The sequence below is a fragment of the Crotalus tigris genome, unplaced genomic scaffold (genome assembly GCF_016545835.1).
Source record: "Crotalus tigris isolate CLP2741 ecotype Arizona unplaced genomic scaffold, ASM1654583v1 scf7180000024433.1590703, whole genome shotgun sequence".
NCBI lineage: Eukaryota > Metazoa > Chordata > Lepidosauria > Squamata > Viperidae > Crotalus > Crotalus tigris.
The window spans coordinates 448208-469085 of record NW_024100600.1 but is presented as its reverse complement, the minus strand read 5'-3'; the positions used below and the strand labels follow the sequence as shown (position 1 = coordinate 469085).

General features: G+C 48.2%; 1 protein-coding gene across 6 annotated transcripts in view; it reads left to right on the top strand.

Moving 5' to 3' along the window:
- Window positions 1-20878, top strand: part of PIEZO1 (piezo type mechanosensitive ion channel component 1) — a 57602-nt gene that overhangs the window by 10591 nt on the left and 26133 nt on the right. For 3 of the 6 annotated variants that reach the window (XM_039330938.1, XM_039330939.1, XM_039330940.1), the window contains exons 2-11: window positions 5636-5731; window positions 10732-10854; window positions 15941-15983; window positions 16233-16395; window positions 17653-17824; window positions 18349-18562; window positions 19569-19740; window positions 19875-19958; window positions 20336-20408; window positions 20544-20647. In XM_039330938.1, coding sequence (XP_039186872.1) covers window positions 5636-5731; window positions 10732-10854; window positions 15941-15983; window positions 16233-16395; window positions 17653-17824; window positions 18349-18562; window positions 19569-19740; window positions 19875-19958; window positions 20336-20408; window positions 20544-20647 — 1244 coding nt within the window. Of the gene's footprint in view, window positions 1-5213; window positions 5399-5635; window positions 5732-10731; window positions 10855-15940; window positions 15984-16232; window positions 16396-17652; window positions 17825-18348; window positions 18563-19312; window positions 19453-19568; window positions 19741-19874; window positions 19959-20335; window positions 20409-20543; window positions 20648-20878 lie in introns of those variants that run through there. The other 3 variants (XM_039330937.1, XM_039330941.1, XM_039330942.1) reach the window with 3 other exon arrangements.

Below are 20878 nucleotides of genomic sequence, written 5' to 3'. Positions count from 1 at the left end.
ATGGAATTCTGGAACTCGAAGTCCACCCAGCTTTAAGTTGCTGAGGTTGAGAAACAGGACTAGAAACTTTTCTGGTTTTCCGACATCCCCTGGAGCTGAAAGTTCCCTGGGAAGGACTGTCCCAATGGAAGTTTTAATCACTACGGGTTCTTCTCTTTTTTCGGGCTGCAGGCCTTGCTGAATTGACTCTGCCCACCTCTGACAGGGGGCACAGGAAAAGCCCCCTCCCCACACATGTTGCAACTGGCTGGGTCAGGGGAGAGGCCAGAGGCAGCTGAAGAATGCGGAGAAGCTGCCTTTTGGAATGAAGGAAGGGCGAATTGGGCTTGGCGGAGGTGCCCCCCCCAAGATAAACAAAGGAGGGGGGGGCAATGTGGCAGTAAGCCAGCTGAGGTTTCCAGAAAACTGGAGGGGGAGCATTGCACTTCTGGAATTTGGTTTGAGGATGGTCTGCAGAATCTGCCCCTCCCCCCCATTCTCTTTGCACCCTGGGCTGGGCTGGACTGCAGGCCTTTGAGCTGCTGGATGAGGGCTACTCATGGGGCAGTGTTTCAGAGCCCCTCCCCCTCTTTGGGGGCTATCCTCTTTCTTTGGGTCTGTTTGTGTGGGGAAAGAGAGAGGAACTTCAGTCCAGTTCTCTGGCATTCCAGCCTCCGTCTCTGCTGGGACATGCAGCATTTTCAAATAGGGGCTAATACGTTGTGAATGAAATTGGAGGCAATGAAAACTCATCCTAAGTGATGACATCTGGAAAAACAAATATTTTCTTTGAGCCTCAGCCAGGCTTGCAAAAGCAACTTGCTTGGTTGTGTACGGTGACTCAGAATTGCCTCCAGGTGACCAGGCGCAAAGCCTCGTGATGAACAGAAGGGCCAGGTTCCTACTCTTCTTTTCCCAATTTTGACTCCTTATTCCAATAAGTTGGATAACTGGTTGTTTGCTCACCCACGCCTTTTGTGTCCTGTGTTCTTGAGCCAGATTCCCTGGACATCTGAGGGGGATTTGCCTACAAGACACCCCTCCCAGTTGACTTCAGTTGCTCCTGGTGCAGATGCTGGTCTTTTTGGGGGGGGAAGGGGCAAGCCTGGGCTGTGTCTACAAGGTCTTCTTGACTGTGAAAAGATGGAGCTGTCCTGTACAAGAAAAATTCCAGCATGCAATTTTCCCTGCTGTTGCTGCTGCTGTTTCTCAGCCCTCCTGCTGCTCCTTCTCCAGGCTGCACCCTCGTTCTACTTCCTCCTCCTCCTCCTCCTCCAAGATGGGGCAGATGGTTTTCACTCCCAAAATTAAACTGTAATTTTTGCCTAAAAATAAAACAGTGAGAAGCGTGGATCTCGTGATTGCAGCTGAGGTCCTGCCGCCAAGCTTGCGCAAGGCTGGCCCAGGGGCCCTGCAGTGCACTTTGCACTCCTTGCTTGCAGGAGGGTTGGGGCCCTGCCGACTCTGCTGGAGTTCAGAGTGGGAGGCGCTGAGCTTCGCCCCTTCCCTCCTCTCCAGGACTGCAGGGACAGATCCCACCGGTGAAGGGAAAATAGAGGCTGGGTGTGTCAGGCTTCCTTGATTTCACAGTAGACCTGCCTTGGAGCTAGAAACAGACCCAGTTGCTAGGTGCACACAGAGATTTCTGCCTAGGTTACCAAAGAGGATGAAGTTTCCAAATTTCATTGTGCAGCTTCCTTCTGAGGATAATGTGGCCATGAGCTCTGGAGCAGATTCTGGATGGCCAGTGGTCAGCCCTGCAATGCAGAGTGCAGGGACCCCAAATTTCCTGTCCTTTGGGGGAAGAGGCTGGCAGTGTAGGGGCTGAGCCCTCCCCAGGCCGGATGGGGTGAGGGAGTCAGAAAGTAACCACTGGTCTGGGGTGGGAACAGCTTCTGAAACCTCCACCAAGCTTTCCCGTAGAATAAATGAAGGCTGTGAAAGCTTCCCTCACCCAGAATCGGGTATGGGTACTCCTGTCTCATTCTCTGTCTGGCTTCTACCGGCCTGCCCATAATTACGTTCTTGGATGGTGCACCCTGGCTTGAGAGATGTGATAAATGGGGCTGGCGTTTCTGCAGCCGCCTGCATGGCTGATTGGGCTGATCGGATGTGCTTCCTGGAGCCCAACGGCTGGAGGACGAGTGGGAAAGACTTGAGCAGGGAGGCAATTTGGCCACGGCTGGTGCAGAGATTAGAGCTGATGCTACTGCTGAGATGGACCTGGCCTGCCAAGCAGCTAGCATGGGGGGGGGGGCAGGCTGTTAAAGTTTGCAGAGGTGAAGAAGTGCAGTTCTACCTGTCATCCTTTTCAGCCTGCTGCCCAGTCATTTCCTTGTCACATTTTTACTGGCTAAGCAGCAATTTGCTTGCTCTGCAGCCAGGGAAGAATTGATGACTTCTCCCAAATTCCCAAGCGCTGCTCAGCCACCTTCCCAAAACCACCTTCCTATTTCTTCCCCCTAATGGAAAAGATCCTGCAATTACCTTTGCAGAGAGCCTGGGTCAAAGAAAGATGGGCAGACATCCAGATACCTTAAAAGGTACAACTCCCAAGAGCAGCATCTTCCTTCCTGCACTCGATCTGCTTGCCTAAAATGCTTACCAGGTAACCGCTGGGCCATGGTTTATTTGGATAATCCTACTGCCTGGACTATTTGACACAGGTGCACTGGGTTTGCCCTGCAAGGTAGAGTAAAATGTGATTGGCTAGTTTGTGGTGCCGTGCTCGTATGAACAGAGCAGTTGCTGAACCCAAAGAGCAAGACAATGCTCCTAATTTTTAATGGTGAACCATAGCAAACAGTGTCTCTAACCGGGTTTCTCTCTTCAGCTAGACTATAGCTTAACTTAAAGTGTGCATGCAATTAAGCCAGTGTTTCTCAAACTTGGCAACTTTAAGATGTGTGGACTTCATACTCTCAGAATTCTCTAGCCAGCAAACTAGGAGATAAACCAAGGTTATGATACTGGGCTGTGCTTTGGAGGTGGAAAGAGAAAAAAAATCTGGGCCTTGTAGTGCCCACAGATAAGTTAGACTACAAAATCAAGCGAGTTTTCCTATCTGGTGATGAAAAGAATGAGAGCTGTATTTGGGAAATGTGATCTTATCAAAGGTGGGTTGGAGATTGTTTTAAGAGCTTGTTTTAAAGCAGAATGATTAAGACGGAAGGCATTTCCAGCTGTTTGTTTCTCTCTCCACCTTATCTCTTAATTTGGCTAAGTTCTGGAGGTTTTAGGGAGGCCACGAAGCTGGCAGGATTGGGCTGGAAGCCGATTGTGTAAGACTTCCTGTTGGAAGTTTGCAAAAGTTCTTCCTCACCCTCAAGACACAGACTCGGCTCAGTACCTCCTACCTCCTTTCTCGGCTTGTCTTTAAGCATCAAACTGGCCTTTTGGTCACACAAACCTGCTTGTTTTTTAAAAACTCTCTCCCTTCTTGACAAGGGAGCAGAGCCAAAGACTTTCCTGCTTCGATGCCTGGGTCTTGTGCAGTCTTCACTGTGGGGTAGGATTCTGCAGTGGTGGTCTCCACCAAAGCAAGAGGAAAGGCAGCCTCCGTCAGCAAGTGGCGGGACCCGGCCCAGCCCAATTTCCCTTACAGCTTGTGGTTCTCCTTTCGAGGGGCTGCTATAAGAGAGATTGGGCTGGGCCGGGTCCCGCCACTTGCTGACTGTGGCAGGGGGTCCCTTGGAACCGAGAACTGGGGCAGGGGGGCTCTGCCCGGGGGAGGTGGAGTTGAGCCTCATAGGTCCCTTGCTAAGAGGATTGGATCCCAGCTTCTTGACCAGCAGGAGACGATGCCAAGGGCAGAACGGGACGTGTGCTGTCCCCATTACTGGCAGGTTGATCTCATCTGTCCTGTTTTGAAAAGTGATCCTGCCTTTGGCTTTTCTCCGCTTCCACCTTTGCTGTGGATTTCTAAATTAAGGTTATAGTTGAGGGCCAGAAATTCACAGCTGCATAGCCAGAGCAATATGAGCCTCCCCACATTAATATACCCGGGCTTGAGTTCCAAGCCACAGCTGGGCTGCGTTGCTGTTTTGGTGCCCCTTGCATTGATTCTCTTGCCACAGAGAGTAGAGAAGAGGCCGTCATTGCTCCCCTTGACAGACTGAGAGTGGGAGGGCAGAGGAAAAATGGATGAGGAGGGAAGAGGAGAGCAGAGCAATTCAGGGACCCTTTCCTGATGTTGCAAAAGCTCTACAATGTTTTGCAAATGCCTGAAAACGTGATCTCGAAAGCCAAGAACAAGCTGCTTTAATGTCTTAAAATTTGTGGGCATCCAGATCAGACCTAACGTCCCACAGCTTCTGCTGCTGGGGATTATGGAAACGAGTCCAAATGATCTGGAGGACGCCATGTTCAGCCAGGCCTGCTCCGTTGTTTCCAGTTCAGGACCGCTTCTTTTAACCCTTAAAGCAGGGGGGGTCCAGCCTTGGCCAGTTGCCATGGTTGCCCCCTCACGCCTTAGAGGAAGGCAACCCCTCCATTCTCCTCCAGATTCTCTGGATAGCTGAGCTGCAGCTGTTTTGTGCAAAGGCTGGCTTGGCATCACCTCCCCCCTCCCTTCAAGGCTTCTGCCTGTGGGGAGGGGTGGGAAAACATTAGCAGAAGAACCTGGAAAGCCCCAAGGAAGAAATTGTTCTGCTGTAAGGTTCCTTCCCCGATCTTTCCCCTTTTTGTTCCTTGGCGTTCAAGCCAGGGCTTGATTCAGCTGCTGTGGTTCTTTCGTCTGCCAGATGTGGGATGACGGGTTGGCCGCTGGGACTTGGAGAAGACATCAGGGGAAGGCCACGCTAAGGTGACCCACAGCTCCAACTTTCAAAGAACGGACCGCAAGAAACAGCCAAAGCAGCCTTGTCCAAACTTGGCAACTTTAAGATGGGTGGAATTTAGCTCCCAGAATTCCCCTGGCAGCATTCCGTAGCTGTGGAATATTCACTTACTTGAGCTTGATGTCCCCTCATCATCACCTCCACTCTTTACACACACGCACACACACACACGCACGCACACACACACCTCTGGCTGCAACCAGTGGAAGAACGAATACAACATCTCTCTTGTTGCACTCATATAGGTAGTCCTTGACTTACGACTGAATTACAGTCATAAGCCATAGCAGTCATTAAGCAGGTCACCATGTGACCCTGTTCAATTTTATGAACTTTTTTGCAGCGGTTGTTAAGTGAACCCTGTAATTGTTAAGTGAACTTGTTTTTCACAAATAGATGTTTTTGCCTGGAAGCAGACGCCAGAAATCAGCATAAAATGCCAAGGATCGCAGTCTGGCAATCGTGGGATGCTCCCCGTGGTTATAAATGCGAGCCAGTTGCCAAACATCCAAAATGTGATTATGTGACTGCAGGGGCGGCTGTTGGAACATGTGAAAAGAGTCACAAGATGCTCTGGAGAGGTCTGTCATAATTCAAACAGTCACTAAGCGAGTTGCTCACCAAGATAAGTAGCTGGGCCTCCCGTTTGCCTTGAGGAGCTTCCCTGTTTAAGCCAGGACTCCAGTTTGCTTGTTCTGCCTCCTAAGGCTAGCTTATTTCCAAGATCCACTTAAGGGAGGAAGCCCAGATCCCTGAGAAATCCTGGGTGATCCATCTGATCTGTGCTGACTGCATCTCCCTCTCTTTTGACTCCCCAGCCTGCCTCTTCCGATTCAATGGCCTCTCCCTGGTCTACCTTCTCTACCTCCTGCTCGTGCCGTGGTTTCTGGGCCCCACGGAAGACACCATCAAAGGTAAGGCAACCTCATTCTCCCAGCTTCCTTGCTCATCAGCCCTCCCTCCCTCCCTCCCTCCCTCCCATGGGCCTTTGCCCTGGTTTTATCTCCCCCTTAGGTCTGCCCCACTGCCCAGCCAGAGTCGCTTTCCTTCCTGTTGCTGATCCCAGGGCTCTGCAGGCGATGGGGCCACTCCCTGGCTGGGCTCTGGCAAAGGGCCACACCATCTCCGGTTTCCGGAGGGAGTTGGAATTAACCCTTCCCGTTTGGAAGGCCAGAATTCTTTGGCTCAGGCATGCTTGAATTAGGGGCTGGAGCAGTTTGCTCACTGTGGCCACAATGGACCGAAGAAGTGGCCATACCTGCTTCAGGCACAGCGCTTTGGCCAATGCCAAGCAAGGAGAGGATCCTCTGCTCGACTTCCTTCATGAGACGGTGGGCTATCGCTCTGCGATAATTGTCAGGTGGATGGCTGCCTTTTTCTTCAGGAGCCAAGGCAGCTTTCTCTGTTTCAGCCTCACAACCATCGCCCCGTGAAGGAGGGGTTTCTTTCTGCCATGTTTTCTCTGTTCTGTATTGGCTCATTTTTAGCTCCCTGCAAAAGAGAGAAAGAAAGAGGATTTTTTTTTTTTGCAGAGCAAAGACAGAACTGATTTGTGGACACCCCCCCCCCAAAAGTCCCAGGGATGGTCCAGGCTGCAGAGAGAGCCCCAGAGGCAACCCCCATCCCACCCCGTGTGTCTTAATCTGGAGAACAGCCCTTCCGCCCTTCCATCCCTCTTCACCCCCAGGGTCCACTTTGCCAAAATGATTTGCTTCCTGGACAACTTGAGGGTTTCTGAAGATCGTCATCGCTCTGGGCATAAATAGAATTACAGACAGTGCTTGGCACCAATTCCGGCAGCATCTCTGCATTAAAGCAGATTTTTCTCCCAGGGGATCGAAACCCAGACTCTTCCTCCTTGTTCCTTTTCTTCACTGAACTTTCTGCTGTTTTTTGGGTGTCCCATGCCAGCTTGGGTGCCTCAGGTTCAGACTTTGAGAGCTTTCTTGGTTGGTGGGTGAGCCGGTGCCTTCCCCAGCTGGCTTTTCAGAAGCCCCTTTCAGAAGACCAGGAGAGCAGGCGAGGCTGGCAGATCCTGGCCCTTGTATCACCAGGATGTCTTGGTTGCAAAGGCACTTGGGAGCCCTCCCAGGGTGTAGCCAGCTTCTTCCAGCTCTTGTTTAATCAACCATCCTGCGGAAAAGAAAAACAGGCCTCTTGAACAAATATTTGTCTTCCACGGGGCTGGCAGGCAAGATGGATGAAGATCTGCTGGAGGGCTGGGGCAAACAACCCCAGCAGTTTTTCCATCCAAGGGAAAGGTTGCTGCAAACTCTTCCGCAGATTGTCAGGCTTTTAGTTCAGCTGAGTTGTTGGTTCCCTTCCAGTAGATTCCGCTGTCCCACAATGTCCAAAAGCCCCCAGTTGTGTAACTTTATGGCTTTATGGCCAACCATGTGATATGCGGAAAACTGGTGTCTCTGCACTTAAAAGACATTTTAGGGCCACTTAAAATCTGCCTGAGATAATCCGAGTTCTGGGACATGAAGCATTTGGCCGTCAAGGAGATTAGCTCACGATGTTTCTTCTGGTCCGGTTTCAGCTATTCAAGGCAGTATTTTTTTTTTTTGCCCACACTTTTTCCCATCTTAGCTTTTTAAAAACAGACTGTAAAGTAATCTCTGCACCTAAGAATACAAAAAGAACCCTGTTAAAACCATTTGCACTTTAAATGTTTACATTTTCCTGTTTTGTTACTTTTTAACGCATTCAGTTAGGTAAATTAAGACAAAAATACTTTTTTAGAGGAGGCACAGATCATGCTAACCATGGATTCTTCAACTGTGTCTTACCATGAAATCATATTGGGTTAGATTTTAGCGGCAGTTGGAACCAAAACAAACCACAATATGCGATGCCCATTTCGGAAGCCAAACTTCATAAATTCTGCGAAGGCCTTCAGTGTTGTACAATCATTTGTTTCCCTGATTGCTGGGACTCGGCTGCAAAGAGGCTGGAAAAACTGTTCACTGATTTGAGAGGCCTGTGAAGTTTCATCTGTGTTAAGCCCCTTTGCACCTGGTCGACTTACAACCACAATTTCTGTTGCTAAGCGAGACATTTGCTGAAGTGAGTTTTGCCCCATTTTACGACCTTCCTTGCCACAGTTGTTAACCGAATCCGGCTTCCCCATTGACTTTGCTTGTCTGAGGTCACAAAAGGGGATCACGTGACCCAAGGATGCTACGACCGTCATAAATATGAACCAGTTGCCAAGAATCCGAATTTTGATCACGTGACCATGAGGATGCTACAATGGTCATAAGCATGAAAAATGGTCATAAGTCACTTTTTTCAGTGCTGTGGTAACTCTGAACGGTCACTAAATGTTGTAAGCCGAGGACTGCCTGTATTCAACTTTGCAAAGAGGTTCACCAAAACGGCTATTCCCGTGACTCAGTTGTGCCTTTGGAGCAAACGAGAGAAACAAGATTTGGAAAGCAGCAGCTGCTTAGAGGTTCTCCTGCAGTCCAACTGGAATTACTCGGGGCAAAATACAGCAGCTTTCCTGGTGCTTGTGATCCCTCCGTGGCTGCTGTGGGACTTGGCAATCCAGCGTTGTGTATTTTTCACAACTTTTTTGATCTTCTTCCTTCACTGGGGCCACCACAGCATCAGCCTTCTTTCAGCCCTAGGCAAGGTCCACATCGCCTTCAGTTCCTCTGCTCTGTCTCTTTCCTCCTCCCCCAGCAAATATATTTAGGCATATGGAGGGGGACAGAATGAAGTTCTTTGTTGTTTTCTCTCCTGTCCTTTCCAGCTGTCTCTTCTGAGGTGGGGTGGGGACATTAGTTTACAGGAGTCTCCAAACTGGGCAACTTTGTGGACTTAAAGCTTGGCTGGCTGGGGAATTCTGGGAGTTGAAGTCCACAAAGTTGCCCAGTGTGGAGACCCCTGGTTTAAATTATAAATCAGCTTTATCTTTTCCGCTTTCATAGCTGCAGGCTGTGAGATGATTGAGCCCAGCCTAGAAGGAGTAATTAATCCAAATAATTAACCTGAAGGTTGGGTAGGTGATTGTCAGCTGAATAGCTGGAAGGAAGGAGGTGCTGAGGGGCAGGAAGGGGCTGGGGAAATGGCCTTTCTTTGCAGCCCAGAGCTATGGAGCCAAAGAGGAAATAACAAATTGGTTAAGGAGGAATTATGGGGGAAACAGAAATTAAGATCCAGCCTAGGTGGTGTAACTTGCTCACACCCATATTTGGGGATTTGTCCCTATAGTCAACATCACCCACTCTGACTGGCAGCATCTTCCAGGGTTTTAATCAAATTAAATGCCAATGCCGGAAACTCAACCTGCCCAACCAGTAAATTAGGGTTTGTTCTCAGGAAAATGCCGTGGATAACAAAGGTTCCTCTTAACAAGTTAACAGCACTTTTTTTAAAAAAAAAAAAAATTGCCCAATGACACTCACCGAATGGCATTGTTCAGAGTTGAGTCAAACACTGACAAGTACAGAAGAGCGTTACAGAGTGGAGGACTTCCATTGTTCGTGAAACATAACCTTCTGTTAAGTGTTCTGTGGCACTGCTGTCCCAGCCACAGAACAGTTGGCGGTGACCTCGTTCCCCTGGCGTATGAACCCAAGGAGGTCAATCGGAGAAGAAGACCTTCCTTGGTTCCTTCCTGAGAAAGAGTAGAATCAGACCTCCTTGTAAAGGTTAATGGAGGGATTTCAAGTTGGAGCTTGTCTTTTGCTCCCAGAGATTAAGTCATGCTGGCATCAGCTTCTGCTCACTGAAGACAACATTTCTTGAAAAGCCGGATGTTTTGTGTGTGTGTGTGCGCACACTCGCGCTCCTTCAAGACAGTTTTGGCTCCTTGGAACTGTCTAGACCAGTCTGCACTGTTCTGGGTTACATGTTTGCAAGTGGTTTGCCTTGCCTTCTTCTTGAGCTGAGAGACAATGACCTAGCTGGCTTCGTGCCTAAGGCAGGACTGGAACTCAGGGCTTCCTGGTTTGTGGCTGGGTGCCTTTAACTGACACCAACCTGGCCCTCCGCCACCACTCAGCATGTCATCAATTTTAAGGTGCCCCAGGACTCTGGTTTTGCTGATTCCAGTTGTAGCCACATGTCTACTACGAAATAAATCATACTGCTTAATGAGACTTATTCTCAGGTGAGTACAGGTGTAGTATTAGGGTAATGAAAAAGCGAAGGTACACAGCAGCTGCACACGTGTGTGGTCTGTAAATGTCAGTGCTGAATTGTGTAAATGAAGCAATAATTTAGCAATTATATATTCCACAACTAACCCACACACCTGGCTTCTCAAAACATGTAACACTGAAAATGTCACCTAGCCAGGTAGAGAAGTTTAGAGAATCCCCATAACCCATCCTCCAGGCTTCTCTCCCATTGCTGGCATTCCATCCATATCAGTTAAATGCAAAGCTGAGTAAGGACTGCCTGTGGCAGAGTAGTAGTTAAAAGGTTCAGCTATTGCCAACTATAGCCCCAACATTTCCCCCAAACCTTGATTAAATTAGCTGCAGTTCTTCAAGTTGCAGGGAAACCTGGGTCTTGAGTGTTGTTGGTCTCTGGCTCTTGCGAGCCCCCGCAAGCGTGGCCAGGAGTTAGGACGATGGAGAATGCAGCTCATCCACAACTAGAGGCTCTCTGGAGGGTTCTATGCATTGCTGCTCTGGGGACAGGAGCCAGTTTAGGTAATTGTGGGGCAGGGGGCTGAGGACGCTCATACTGTAGTTGTGTGGTAAAGAAGGTTGCTTTTTGGCCAGGCCGGTCCAGTTCAGGACTCGTCTTTTAGGTGATCTTAACCAAGCTACTTTTAACTCCTCTGAGCCTCTGGAGCAGGGGCATAATTGTCGGCTGTGTTGGTAAGAATTGCATACAGTAGCCAAGGGTGAAGGGCTGAATGTGCCTCACAAGGCTCCCATTTGGCATTCTGCAGGTCACACTGGACGCCTCCTCCGAGCTGTCTTAGGAACCAGCATCCTTTTCCTTCTCGCTCATTTGGTCTTCCAAATATGCCTTTACACTGTGCCCAGCCTAGACCAGCTCCTCGGAAGCAACTGTGAGTATCATGTCGCCTTCCCGTTTTACAGAATCTCGATTCAGAGAGAAATGATGCGCAGAGCAGAAGACAGTTGTAGTAAAAGTGTAAAATAATGCAGTGGGAATTTGTTGATTGACAGACTATTGAGCACTCAAGGGGGGAGGGGAGGGGCAGGAGGGGATGCTTAATTCTTCCCAAGTATTGCTTTTCCTCCTATCATTAATTCTTTTCTCTACATTTGTTCTCCCAAATGGCTGTTTCCAGCCGCTTGCCAAAAGAGGAGGGGTTTTTGTTCTCCTGCAGTCCCCAAGCCTGTTTTTAATCCTGTCCAGGGGGAGGGCCAACCAAGCTGGCTACAGATTAAGCATTGACCTTTGAGAATATAAATATTGACCTGAAGCGGTAAAGCAGAGCTTGGAAAGGTGGTTGGCGAGCCCAGGTGTGGCTAGATCGAAAGATCTGGGACCTGGTCCTGTTTGTTCCTCTCTCCTTACCATGGGATCTGCTGTGGGGAGGGAGCCGCCTTTCTCACTTCGTACACTAGTATTTAACCTCCCCCCCCCCCAAACCTGGAAATGTTGCTGTCGTTTCCTCCTGACCTTCTCCATCCAGGTGGAAAATTCTGAGCCTTCTGTGAGTTCTGCTCTTCAGAAATGGGGCCGCCTTGTCCCTGCTAAACTTGTGTTTGACACATGATTTTTTTCAAGATTCAAAATATTCCCAAAACATAACGTTGGTTTCTCAGAAATGTATGTTATGATTTTCCCTCTTGCTTTCCCTGAAATTTTCCATACATGGAACAAATTCCTTTATCTGCAGGGGATCTATATAAACTGTTCCCCCTCCCTTTTGGCAGGGGAGCTTAACCCATAGCTCCATATTACCATCTTTGGAAGTGGGGAGGTGGTTTACTTGCTTTGGGTCCTTTCACCGCCAGACAAATGGAGCAGAAGCAAAGGTTTAGCAATCATTAGTGGGCCTTGTTCTCAGAGGCTAGTGAGTTGGTGACCGATTCGGTTTAATTTTACTTTAGATCTTCCTAGGTTGCTCCACTTGGTTTCAATGGGTGCAGAATCCCACCAGCCGGAGCCAGAGTCCCAGAGGGGATGGGAGAAATGCACAGTGGTGACTCCAGAGATCAGCCGGTGGTCCTCGGCCAGATGCCCCGTGGAAAGAGCTACATCTGACCAAAACAGAGCAATGTTTTAAGATAAAGAGCCAAGCGAGAACATAATCAGAATCTATTGTCAACTGACTAAAAGTTTTTTAAAAAAACAGCTCTGCCAATAGATCTGGAAATATAGTCTTCCCCTCTGATTTTCAAAAGAAATCTCTGAGATAGCTTTCAGTTCACCTAGAACTCCATGGTCCGATTTGCTATTCAGGAATTCTTAGCTCTGGTTCTGGAAAAGAATAGATGCAGGGAGCTTTAGATCCCCAGAGAAAGGATCTTTTATCTTAAACATTCAGTTTCACCTCCTGACTGTGGAAGCAGCCCAAGGTTGGATCCAATTCATCTTGCCTAAAGATGATAGAAACTGGATCCTGAATGGATTCATTTGCTGCCAGTTGAAGGTGCTTGCTCAGAATTGCATTTGAGGTCAGAGTTGGTAGTTGATTCGGTAGTACTACTGCTACCACTACTGCTGCTGCTGCTGCTGCTGCTGCTACTACTACTACTACTACTACTACTACTACTACTACTATTATTATTATTATTGATCATTGCACAGTCAGCCAGATGTTCAGAGTGGATTTGGCATTTTGTCTACCTATCGAGTCCTTCCCAAGGACCTGGGATAGGAGATGTGGATGTTTGATGGTATTACAGATATCGTCGCAGGATGGAAGTAGTTCCTAGTAAGGCCACCTTTTGAAATTGACTAATGGCAAATTTGTCAATGCCAATGGTGTTCAAATGGTGCTCCAGTTGTTTTGGGATTGCACCCAAGGCACCTATTACTATTGGTACTACCCTTGCTTGCTTTTGCCACAGTCTTTCTATTTCTATTTGTAGGTCTTTGTATTTTGTTATCTTCTCCAGTTCTTTCTCGTCTATTCTACTGTCTCCAGGGACTGCCACGTCCACTATCTAGACTTTTTTGTCTTTCTTATTGACAATTGTTAAGTCCGGGGTGTTATGTTGCAGGTGCTTGTCTGTTTGAATTCTGAAGTCCCAGAGCAGTTTAATTTTATCATTTTCTATGACTTTCTCTATTTTATGATCCCACCAGTTTTTGCTTACAGGCAAATGATATTTTTTGCCGATCTTCCAATGCACCATTGTTGCTACTTTGTCATGCCGCTGCTTGTAGTCAGTCTGTGCAATCTTCTTGCAACAGCTTATCAGGTGGTCCACTGTTTCTTCAGCTTCTTTGCATAGGCTGTTGCTGTCTTCTCAATTTTGACTTTCTATGCATTTGTCCTTAAGGCTTGGTCTTGTGCAGCCAGAATTAGTCCCTCGGTCTCTTTCTTCAATTTTCCTGCTCTTAGCCATTGCCAGGTCTTGTTATTATCTGCTTTCCCAGCTATTTTTTTTAATATACTGGTCATGTAGTGCTTTGTCTTCCCATGCCTCTATTCTGTTCTTCATTTGGTCTTACTTGTAGGCCAGTTTGGTCTCTCCAGTAGTCAGTAAGCCTTCTTGATATACTAATTTCAGTGCATCCTCATCACTGTCCTTCAGATATTCTTCCAAAGCTATTTTTTCTTCTTCAAACATCTGATGTACTTGCAGCATTGCATGCCCATCTATTTGCCTTGGTAGATAAAGTCTGTCTATATCACTGCGTGGATGAAGGGCATGATTCATTGCCATTATTTTTCTGGTCTTCCTATTCATTGCTTTTAGTTCTGCTTGAGTCCAGTCCACTATTCCAGCTGTGTATCTAATGACTGGAATTGCCCAGGTGTTGATTGCCTTTATGATATTTCCTGCATTGAGTTTGGACTAAGATCTTTTTCATTCTCTTGATGTATTCACCTCTAATCTTTTTCTTGACTTCAGTGTGCTTGATGTTGTCAGCTTGAAGGATACCCATAGTAATCTTCCTCATCCAGACTCTTAATGTTATTTTCTTGGGGCATTTTGATTCCTTCAGTTTTCACTATTTTTCCTTGTTTGATAGTAAGTGTGGCACATTTGTCCAAGCCAAACTCCATTGCAATATCTTGGCTATAATATACGGACAATGTTGAGCAGCGATTCTATTTCAGATGATGTTTTTCCATACAGCTTCAGATCATCCATGTAAAGGAGGTAGGATAGTCTGGCAGATGTTTTTGATGTTTGATAACCATGTCCTGAGTTATTCAGTATTGTTGACAGAGGAAACAGTGCAATAACAAATAGTAATGATGATAATGAATCTCCTTGAAATATTCCTCTCTTGATGTTAACCTCTCCCAGTCTCTCACCATTGACCTGCAACTGTGTCTTCCATTGTGCCATTGATCTTTGCACAAATTTTCTGATGTTTCTACTGACTCCTGTTATTTCTAGGCACCTGATTATCCAGTCATGTGGCAGAGAGCCAAATGCCTTTTTGTAGTCAATCCATGCCACATTCAGGTTGGACTTGCTTTTCTTGCAATTTTCCAAGATCATTTTGTCTATTAGGAGTTGATCTTTTGTTCCTCTGTTATTGGGGCGGTTTCCTTTCTGCTCTGGTGCAAAGAGATTGTTTTCAACTAGATGCTGTTGTACTGCATCAGCTACCACACCAGTTAGCAATTTGAAAGTTGTTGGTAAGCAGGTAATTGGCCTGTAGTTGCCTGGTGTTGCCCCTTTTGCTGGATTTTTCATTATTAGGTAGGTTTTCCCAGTTGTTAGCCACTTTTCAATTTCTCTTTCTTGTAGTATATTGTTGAACTGCTTGGCAATGAGTGGGTATAGAACAATTAGATGTTTCAACCAAAACCCATGCAGTTCATCTTCACCTGGTGCTGACCAATTTTTGATCTTCCTTGCTCTTTTTTCTACCATTTTTGTTGTTATTACTAGTTCTTTCATTTCACCTTCTGTTTTATTTGCATCCACCTCTTTTAACCAAGCCGCATCCTTGTTGTATGTTTTTTGGGTTATCCCATATCTGCTTCCAGAACTGCACTGTTTCTTCCTTGTCAAGTACTGACTGATTCATTGCAGTTTCCCCATTGATGGATTGATAGAAACGTTTCTGATTGGATTGAAATTGGAGGTTCTGCCTATAATTTGCAATTTGAGCTTCGTAGCTACTGATTTTCCTGGCTATAGCTGTTATTTGCTGCTTTATTATTTCCAGTGCTTCCTTGATCTTTCTTGTTTCTAAGTGGTATTTCTTGATTAGGTATTCTTTGGTCTTCTTATTCTTCAGCTTCATCTGTTATAGCTTGCTCGCATGTGATCTTGATTTGCTGGTCTTATTTTCTAGCCTAACCTTCCATTTTTGTGATGCATTATTTGTTTATTTTTCTTCTTTGTTGATTTTGCACCCCAGGTATTCAGTTATAACTGCAGCTATTCTGTACATTAATTGGTTTGTTTCTTTCAGTGAATTGGTGCTTATACTTGATATTGCAGTATTTGCATCTTTTAATGCTTGTGCTAGTGCTAGCTGTTTCTTTGGAACAAGCTTCAATGCAGCAGACTTATTCTGTTGTTTTTGTGCTGTTCTAGATGCTCAGTTATTCTTTGTTTCTTTTATTTCTTTAGTTAGAGGGCTTTTTTCTTCCTGAGGAAGAGGTGCCTGGTTTCCAAATGAGAACAGTTGTATATCTCTGCTGGATTCCTTCACTGCCAACTCCCCCTGGTTTGCCTCTCCATTCTGAATTACTTCTGGCAAGGCTTTGATTTCTTTGCCCTGGGTAAACCTTTGCAGTTCGTCCAATTCTGTTTCTGTGAATACTTTATTTCGTATTATAAATTGGCATTGATCTGTTAGTCTCTGTTCTGTTATTTCTGATTCTGGATGTTGTTCTTTCCAGAACTGGTGCATTCGTTTTAGATATCCTCTTCTTGTTGGATTTGATCTGTAATAACAGATAATTATTTCTTTGTTTATTTTATTATTTCTTTCTATTATTATTGTTGTTGTTATTATCATTATTATTATTGTCTTTCCAGGCAGCACATGGGAAACTCTGGCTCAGCATATTGGGGTCACCAGGTAAGGACAGAGCGAAAAGGGTGGGCAGAGCTGCTTTTTCAAAGATGTCCACCATGTTGTCAGAGAGGGGATTCTGGAGCTCCCCATTATTCTCACCCTCATGATTATCACCCTCTTGGGCAGCTGGGGGGCAAGATTTGCCCTCTGGTTCATTACTTGCTTTGGGGCTGTCCCACCCATAGGCTGGCTCAACTGCTGCAGATGACCCTGTTTGAAGACACTGTGATCTCTCTCTCTCTCCCTCTCTAGGCTGGACCTAAACGACATCCCCAATTCGGTGCGCTTAGTAGCCCCCGACCTGGGCATCCTACTGGCCTCTGCCATCTGCCTTGGCATTTGCAGCCGCTTGCAGCCAGCAAGGGAGGTCATCACCTGGAGCCAGCAGTCTGAATCCCCCCTCCCCCCAGAACAGGTGAGCTTGGTGTGGATCTGCTGGCCTTCAATTCTCCAAGCTTCCTCTCTTCTTTGCAACTTTTCCCAGCCTGGGCTCATCCCAATGGATTGGATTACAACTCTCATCATCCCCAGCCCACTGACGTATTGGCTGGGAGTAGGAATAGCTGTCCTGTTATTCCATCTCCATAGGTGAGCCCAGCCAAAGGAAGGTGCACCCTCGATTTCTTTATGGCCTCTCCCTGTGCTCTGGGGGCATTTGCCCTTCTGACTTTCAGCTCTGCCCAAGTGGAGCTGGGGCAGCCTTAGAATCGATGCTTAAAATTTCTACGTTCTTCTCTTCTTTCCCCAAATCATCTCCGCTGCCTATAAAGCAGCTTGCAATGAAAGAGGATCTACAGTGCATCTCCTCCTATGCAGGGAAGGAAAATGTGTGCCTCCATTCCACCCTTTCGTCTTTGCAGGATTCCTCCACATGGCGTCTCCTATTTCCCCTCCCTGCTTGGGGGGGGGGGGGGAATGGCTGGATTCCCCCAGAAAGGGGGGTGGGTTTCTCTGCTCAGGACATGTTTGGACAGTGGGCTGGCCTTGGAGCCAAGAGTCAAGGAGGCAGAGCCACATAACTTTGCAGGTCAGGATCCCCGACCCTGGAAAAACCGCAGTGGGCTTGGGAACCTGAGCCAGGCAGCCAAGCCAAACAGGCTGCTCTATGTGGAATGAACTTGGCAAAGCACTTGTGGGAGATAAACAGGGCCAGGTGCTGGTCGGGCGAGGGAGGGGCCTTGTCCATCAGAGAGCACCAGCTGGACATCTCTCTCTCCCCCCTTTGTACTCTCAAACCATCCAGATTGGTAACAACAGCTTAAACTGGCCATGGGAGGGGGCTCAGTTTTGGATTTTCTACGGTGGCATTATTCCATTTTTTAAATTGTGCCTCCGGTAGTGAAACTTTAGAGAAAGAAGGGTGCTGCCCACATTGAAGGGAAGAGGAGGGCACTTCCATTCTGCAGCTCAGGTTGCCACACTTGCCCCCAGATGGACACACACACACACACACCCGTCGAATCAGTATTGAGCATTTCCTCCCCAGCCCGTTGAATTTCTCAGAGACCTGATCGGCTTTCCCAGAACTTTGCAGGGTTGCATTAAGCTGCTCCCCCACGAGGGGCAACTGTTTTCTCCCTGTGGCAACGGCTCCCAGACCTCCATCGCAAAAGGGCGTTTGAGTCTCTCGTAGATGTGGAGTGACCTCTTGTGGCTTTTCCCTTTCCTTCAGGAAGAGGCGGCCATCGATGAGGGCCAGTCAGAGTCTCCCGGAGGGACTGACGCTCCGGCCCCAGACTCACCACGGCGGCGGGCACAGTTGGCTGCTCGGCTCCGGGTAAAGGCTCACGGGCTCTTGATGGCGGTTGGAAAGATCTTGGCTGTTGTGTTAATTGCACTGGCAGGTAGGTGTGGAGGATTCTGTGGAGAGGGGACGACCCAGTTGTGCATTTCAGAAGAAGCTCCTACTCTGAGTAGCTACACCTAGTTGGAACCTTTTAGGCTTAAGTGTTAAGCTAGAAATGGAGAGGAAGTTCTGTCTAATGCAACACATAGAAGAATATTGGCCAGCCATATTGAAGAACCCAACCTGGGTCTCTTACCTTGTTAATTAGAAGCTTCTCTTTTACAACTGTTTAATTAGCCCCAGCAACAAAGACAGAATTCATTGCTAGCCCTACCCATCCCAGTTCAATAGGAAGCAACGCTCCAGAACATATATACCAGAAACTTTCAATTATCTAGGGAAAGGAACCAAAGGAGATGGAAGCTCTCGGCCACCCCAAAACCTTGTAGAACTACCATGGCAGTGGGGTCAATGTTTCTTGCCTTAAAAGAAAAGGTTCCAGTCCTCATGCTCTCTACTTGCGGTCCATTATGCCAAGCAGCCTCTAAATCTCAGTCAGCCTGCTTCTTCTCTCTCTTCCAGGGATCGCCTTGCCCTCGGCCTTCTCCAGTGTCTACTACCTGCTGTTTGTGGGCCTCATGACCTGGTGGGCCTGCCACTTCTCCATCAGCCACCTGGCCTTCAACGCTTTGTGCATCATGGTGGATGTCTTTGCTGGGGGCCACCTCATTTGCCTGTATGGCTACCAGACCCCCTTCATGCAGCAAATCCTTCCACCCACTGGCCTCTGGGCACGGTAAGTGGGGTGTCCTTTTCACTACTCTGGAAGGATGCAGCATTTGGTGGCCTCACCCTGGAGGTAGACGCACCATCCCCAGAATTTAGTTCCTGGAAGATTTCCCTGCTGGTGGGGTGGCACTGTGGAGCAAAAGAGTCAGCCTGCACGTCCATCCTCTTAATCTTTAAACATCCCTCTTAAAAGGGGGGTGAGGAGAGGGACTCTCCTCTTTATTGGTGTAGATGTTGATCTTCTGGATCTGCCAGGTGGCAAGTGGGGGATCTGAAGAGGTTCAGTCTTTCCCCAAAGAGTAGAAGGTCCTCCCATGGTGACATGCCAGGTAAAAGCTGGATTGGGTTGTCCATCGGTTGTGAAGTTCCCTCCTGATCTTGGTCCCACCTTTGACAGAAGAGGTGGTCTGGAAAAAAACACCCCCCCCCCCGTTTTATTCCTCCCCCAAGTCCCCCGAGTGGCCAAGAGAGCCTCCTTTCCTGACTTTGGGGGTTTGGCTGGGTCCTGCTATTGATGCATTGGGGTCCTGTGAGCAGCCTGACTCCAGGCACCTCCTAGGTAAATAGACAAGAGGCACCTTTCCCTTTGAAGAGCAGCTCAGGATCAAATCTGCCGTGGACCTCCTGAAGAGCTGCAGGTGTTTGCTGTCCTTTGGGTTGAACATCCACGTTTCCCGTGTGAGGGTCTCTCAGAGCGGGAGGGGGCTTCCCTTCTTCTCCGCTGCAGTCTTAATGGGAGCGTCTGAGGTTCTCACAGCCTGCCAGATGCAGACAGCTAGGAAGTTCGGTATGCCAGAACCGTCTTGAGGAACACAGAAGAGTGCGTGGCTTGAAAAGGATAACGTGCTGATATGAGGCTCTGAACATTTACTTTCTTTGCATCCTGAGGACTCCGAGGTTTGGGTCCAGCCCCCCCCCCAAGGACTAAAGAGTAGTTGGAGAGCGACCAGAGGATTCTGAGTAATTGTATCTTCAGCCGGTCTGAATGCTGCTTTTCTCAATCCCTCGTGTAGACTCTTGGGGCTGAAGGCCATTATCCTCCCTGGAGGCTGTACCCAGCCCAACAAGCTGCTGCTGGACCTCAACCACCCCTGGCCCGTCTATGCCAATCCAGGCATCCTCCTGCTGCTCTCGTATGTTTTGGCTACCTTGGTGAAGCTCCGAAGGTTGCGCTCCTCTAAACAGGTGAGCCCCGAGTATCTCGGTGTGAGGTTCATCATCTCAGTAATTTGGTTACAGGAGGAGCGTCAGCACACCGGAAATCATCAGTCAGCTGACCTTCCTCCTCTCGCTCTTCCGTTTTAAACCATTGAAAACAGGGGGATTCCGAGTCTTCAGCCTCAGAGCTTCTGGAGCTGGAAAACCGGTCAAAGGACAAAGACCACCTGCCTGAAGATGCCAAGGTGAGGGGAGGGGGTGGGTTTTGCTCCAGTTGTCAAGTCCCCTTAGAGGCAGGTCAGGGAGCAGAGAGGACAGGCTGAGGCTGCGGGATGGGACTCCCTTCAGCACCAGCAAGGAAGCAGCGGGCACGAAGAGCAGGCTGGGTCCCTTGGAGCAGCAGAACACGGTGGGGAGGAGTTTACCATCTTAGACTGAAGGTCCAGATTGTGGCATAGCGTCGTTCAAAAGGGAATCCACCCAGAGGGGAGTGAACAGGGCTTGAACATGGCTCCTTCTGGATGCGTCTCTGATGCTTCCAGGCCTTTTGGAACGTATCCGAGTTTGGGCTGCTTTGGGTTTTCTCTGAGCCCTGCTAATTCACATTGTGCAATGTTTGCAGCCGATGCTGGTCCAGGAGGCTTCTGGGGCCGAGGACCTCGCCGTGCATGAAGCCGAGGGAACCAACCATGCAGGTGAAGCTTTGTATTAGTGGGACAAGGAGGCTGCAGCAAGACTCCGCTGCAGTTGCTCTCCCCGCTGCCCTTAAATTGGGATGTTTAAAGGGGTGGTGGTCTGGATCATGCTCTAAAAGAATCCCTCCTCTGCAGCCCTCCGGAAACAGAAGCCTCCCCAGGAGAAGCTGCAGCTGCTGCATTCCTTGGGCCACGTCGTCATGAAGCAGAGCTACGTTTGTGCCCTCATCGCTATGATGGTGAGTGAGTGGGGAGTCTGCCGTGGAGGGATGGCTCTTAAAATGCAACTAACTAAAGAAAAGCCCTGGCAGCAAATATTTAATCTTTTTGAAGGCGGGGAGACCCCATCCCCGAACCCGTTGCTCTGAAGTTGGCCAGTGCTGGCCACTCACAAAACACCTCATTCTGGCCTAGTATCATAGTTGGGTTCCTTGTGAGGTCCAGAAGCAGATCTAACGTGAACTATGACC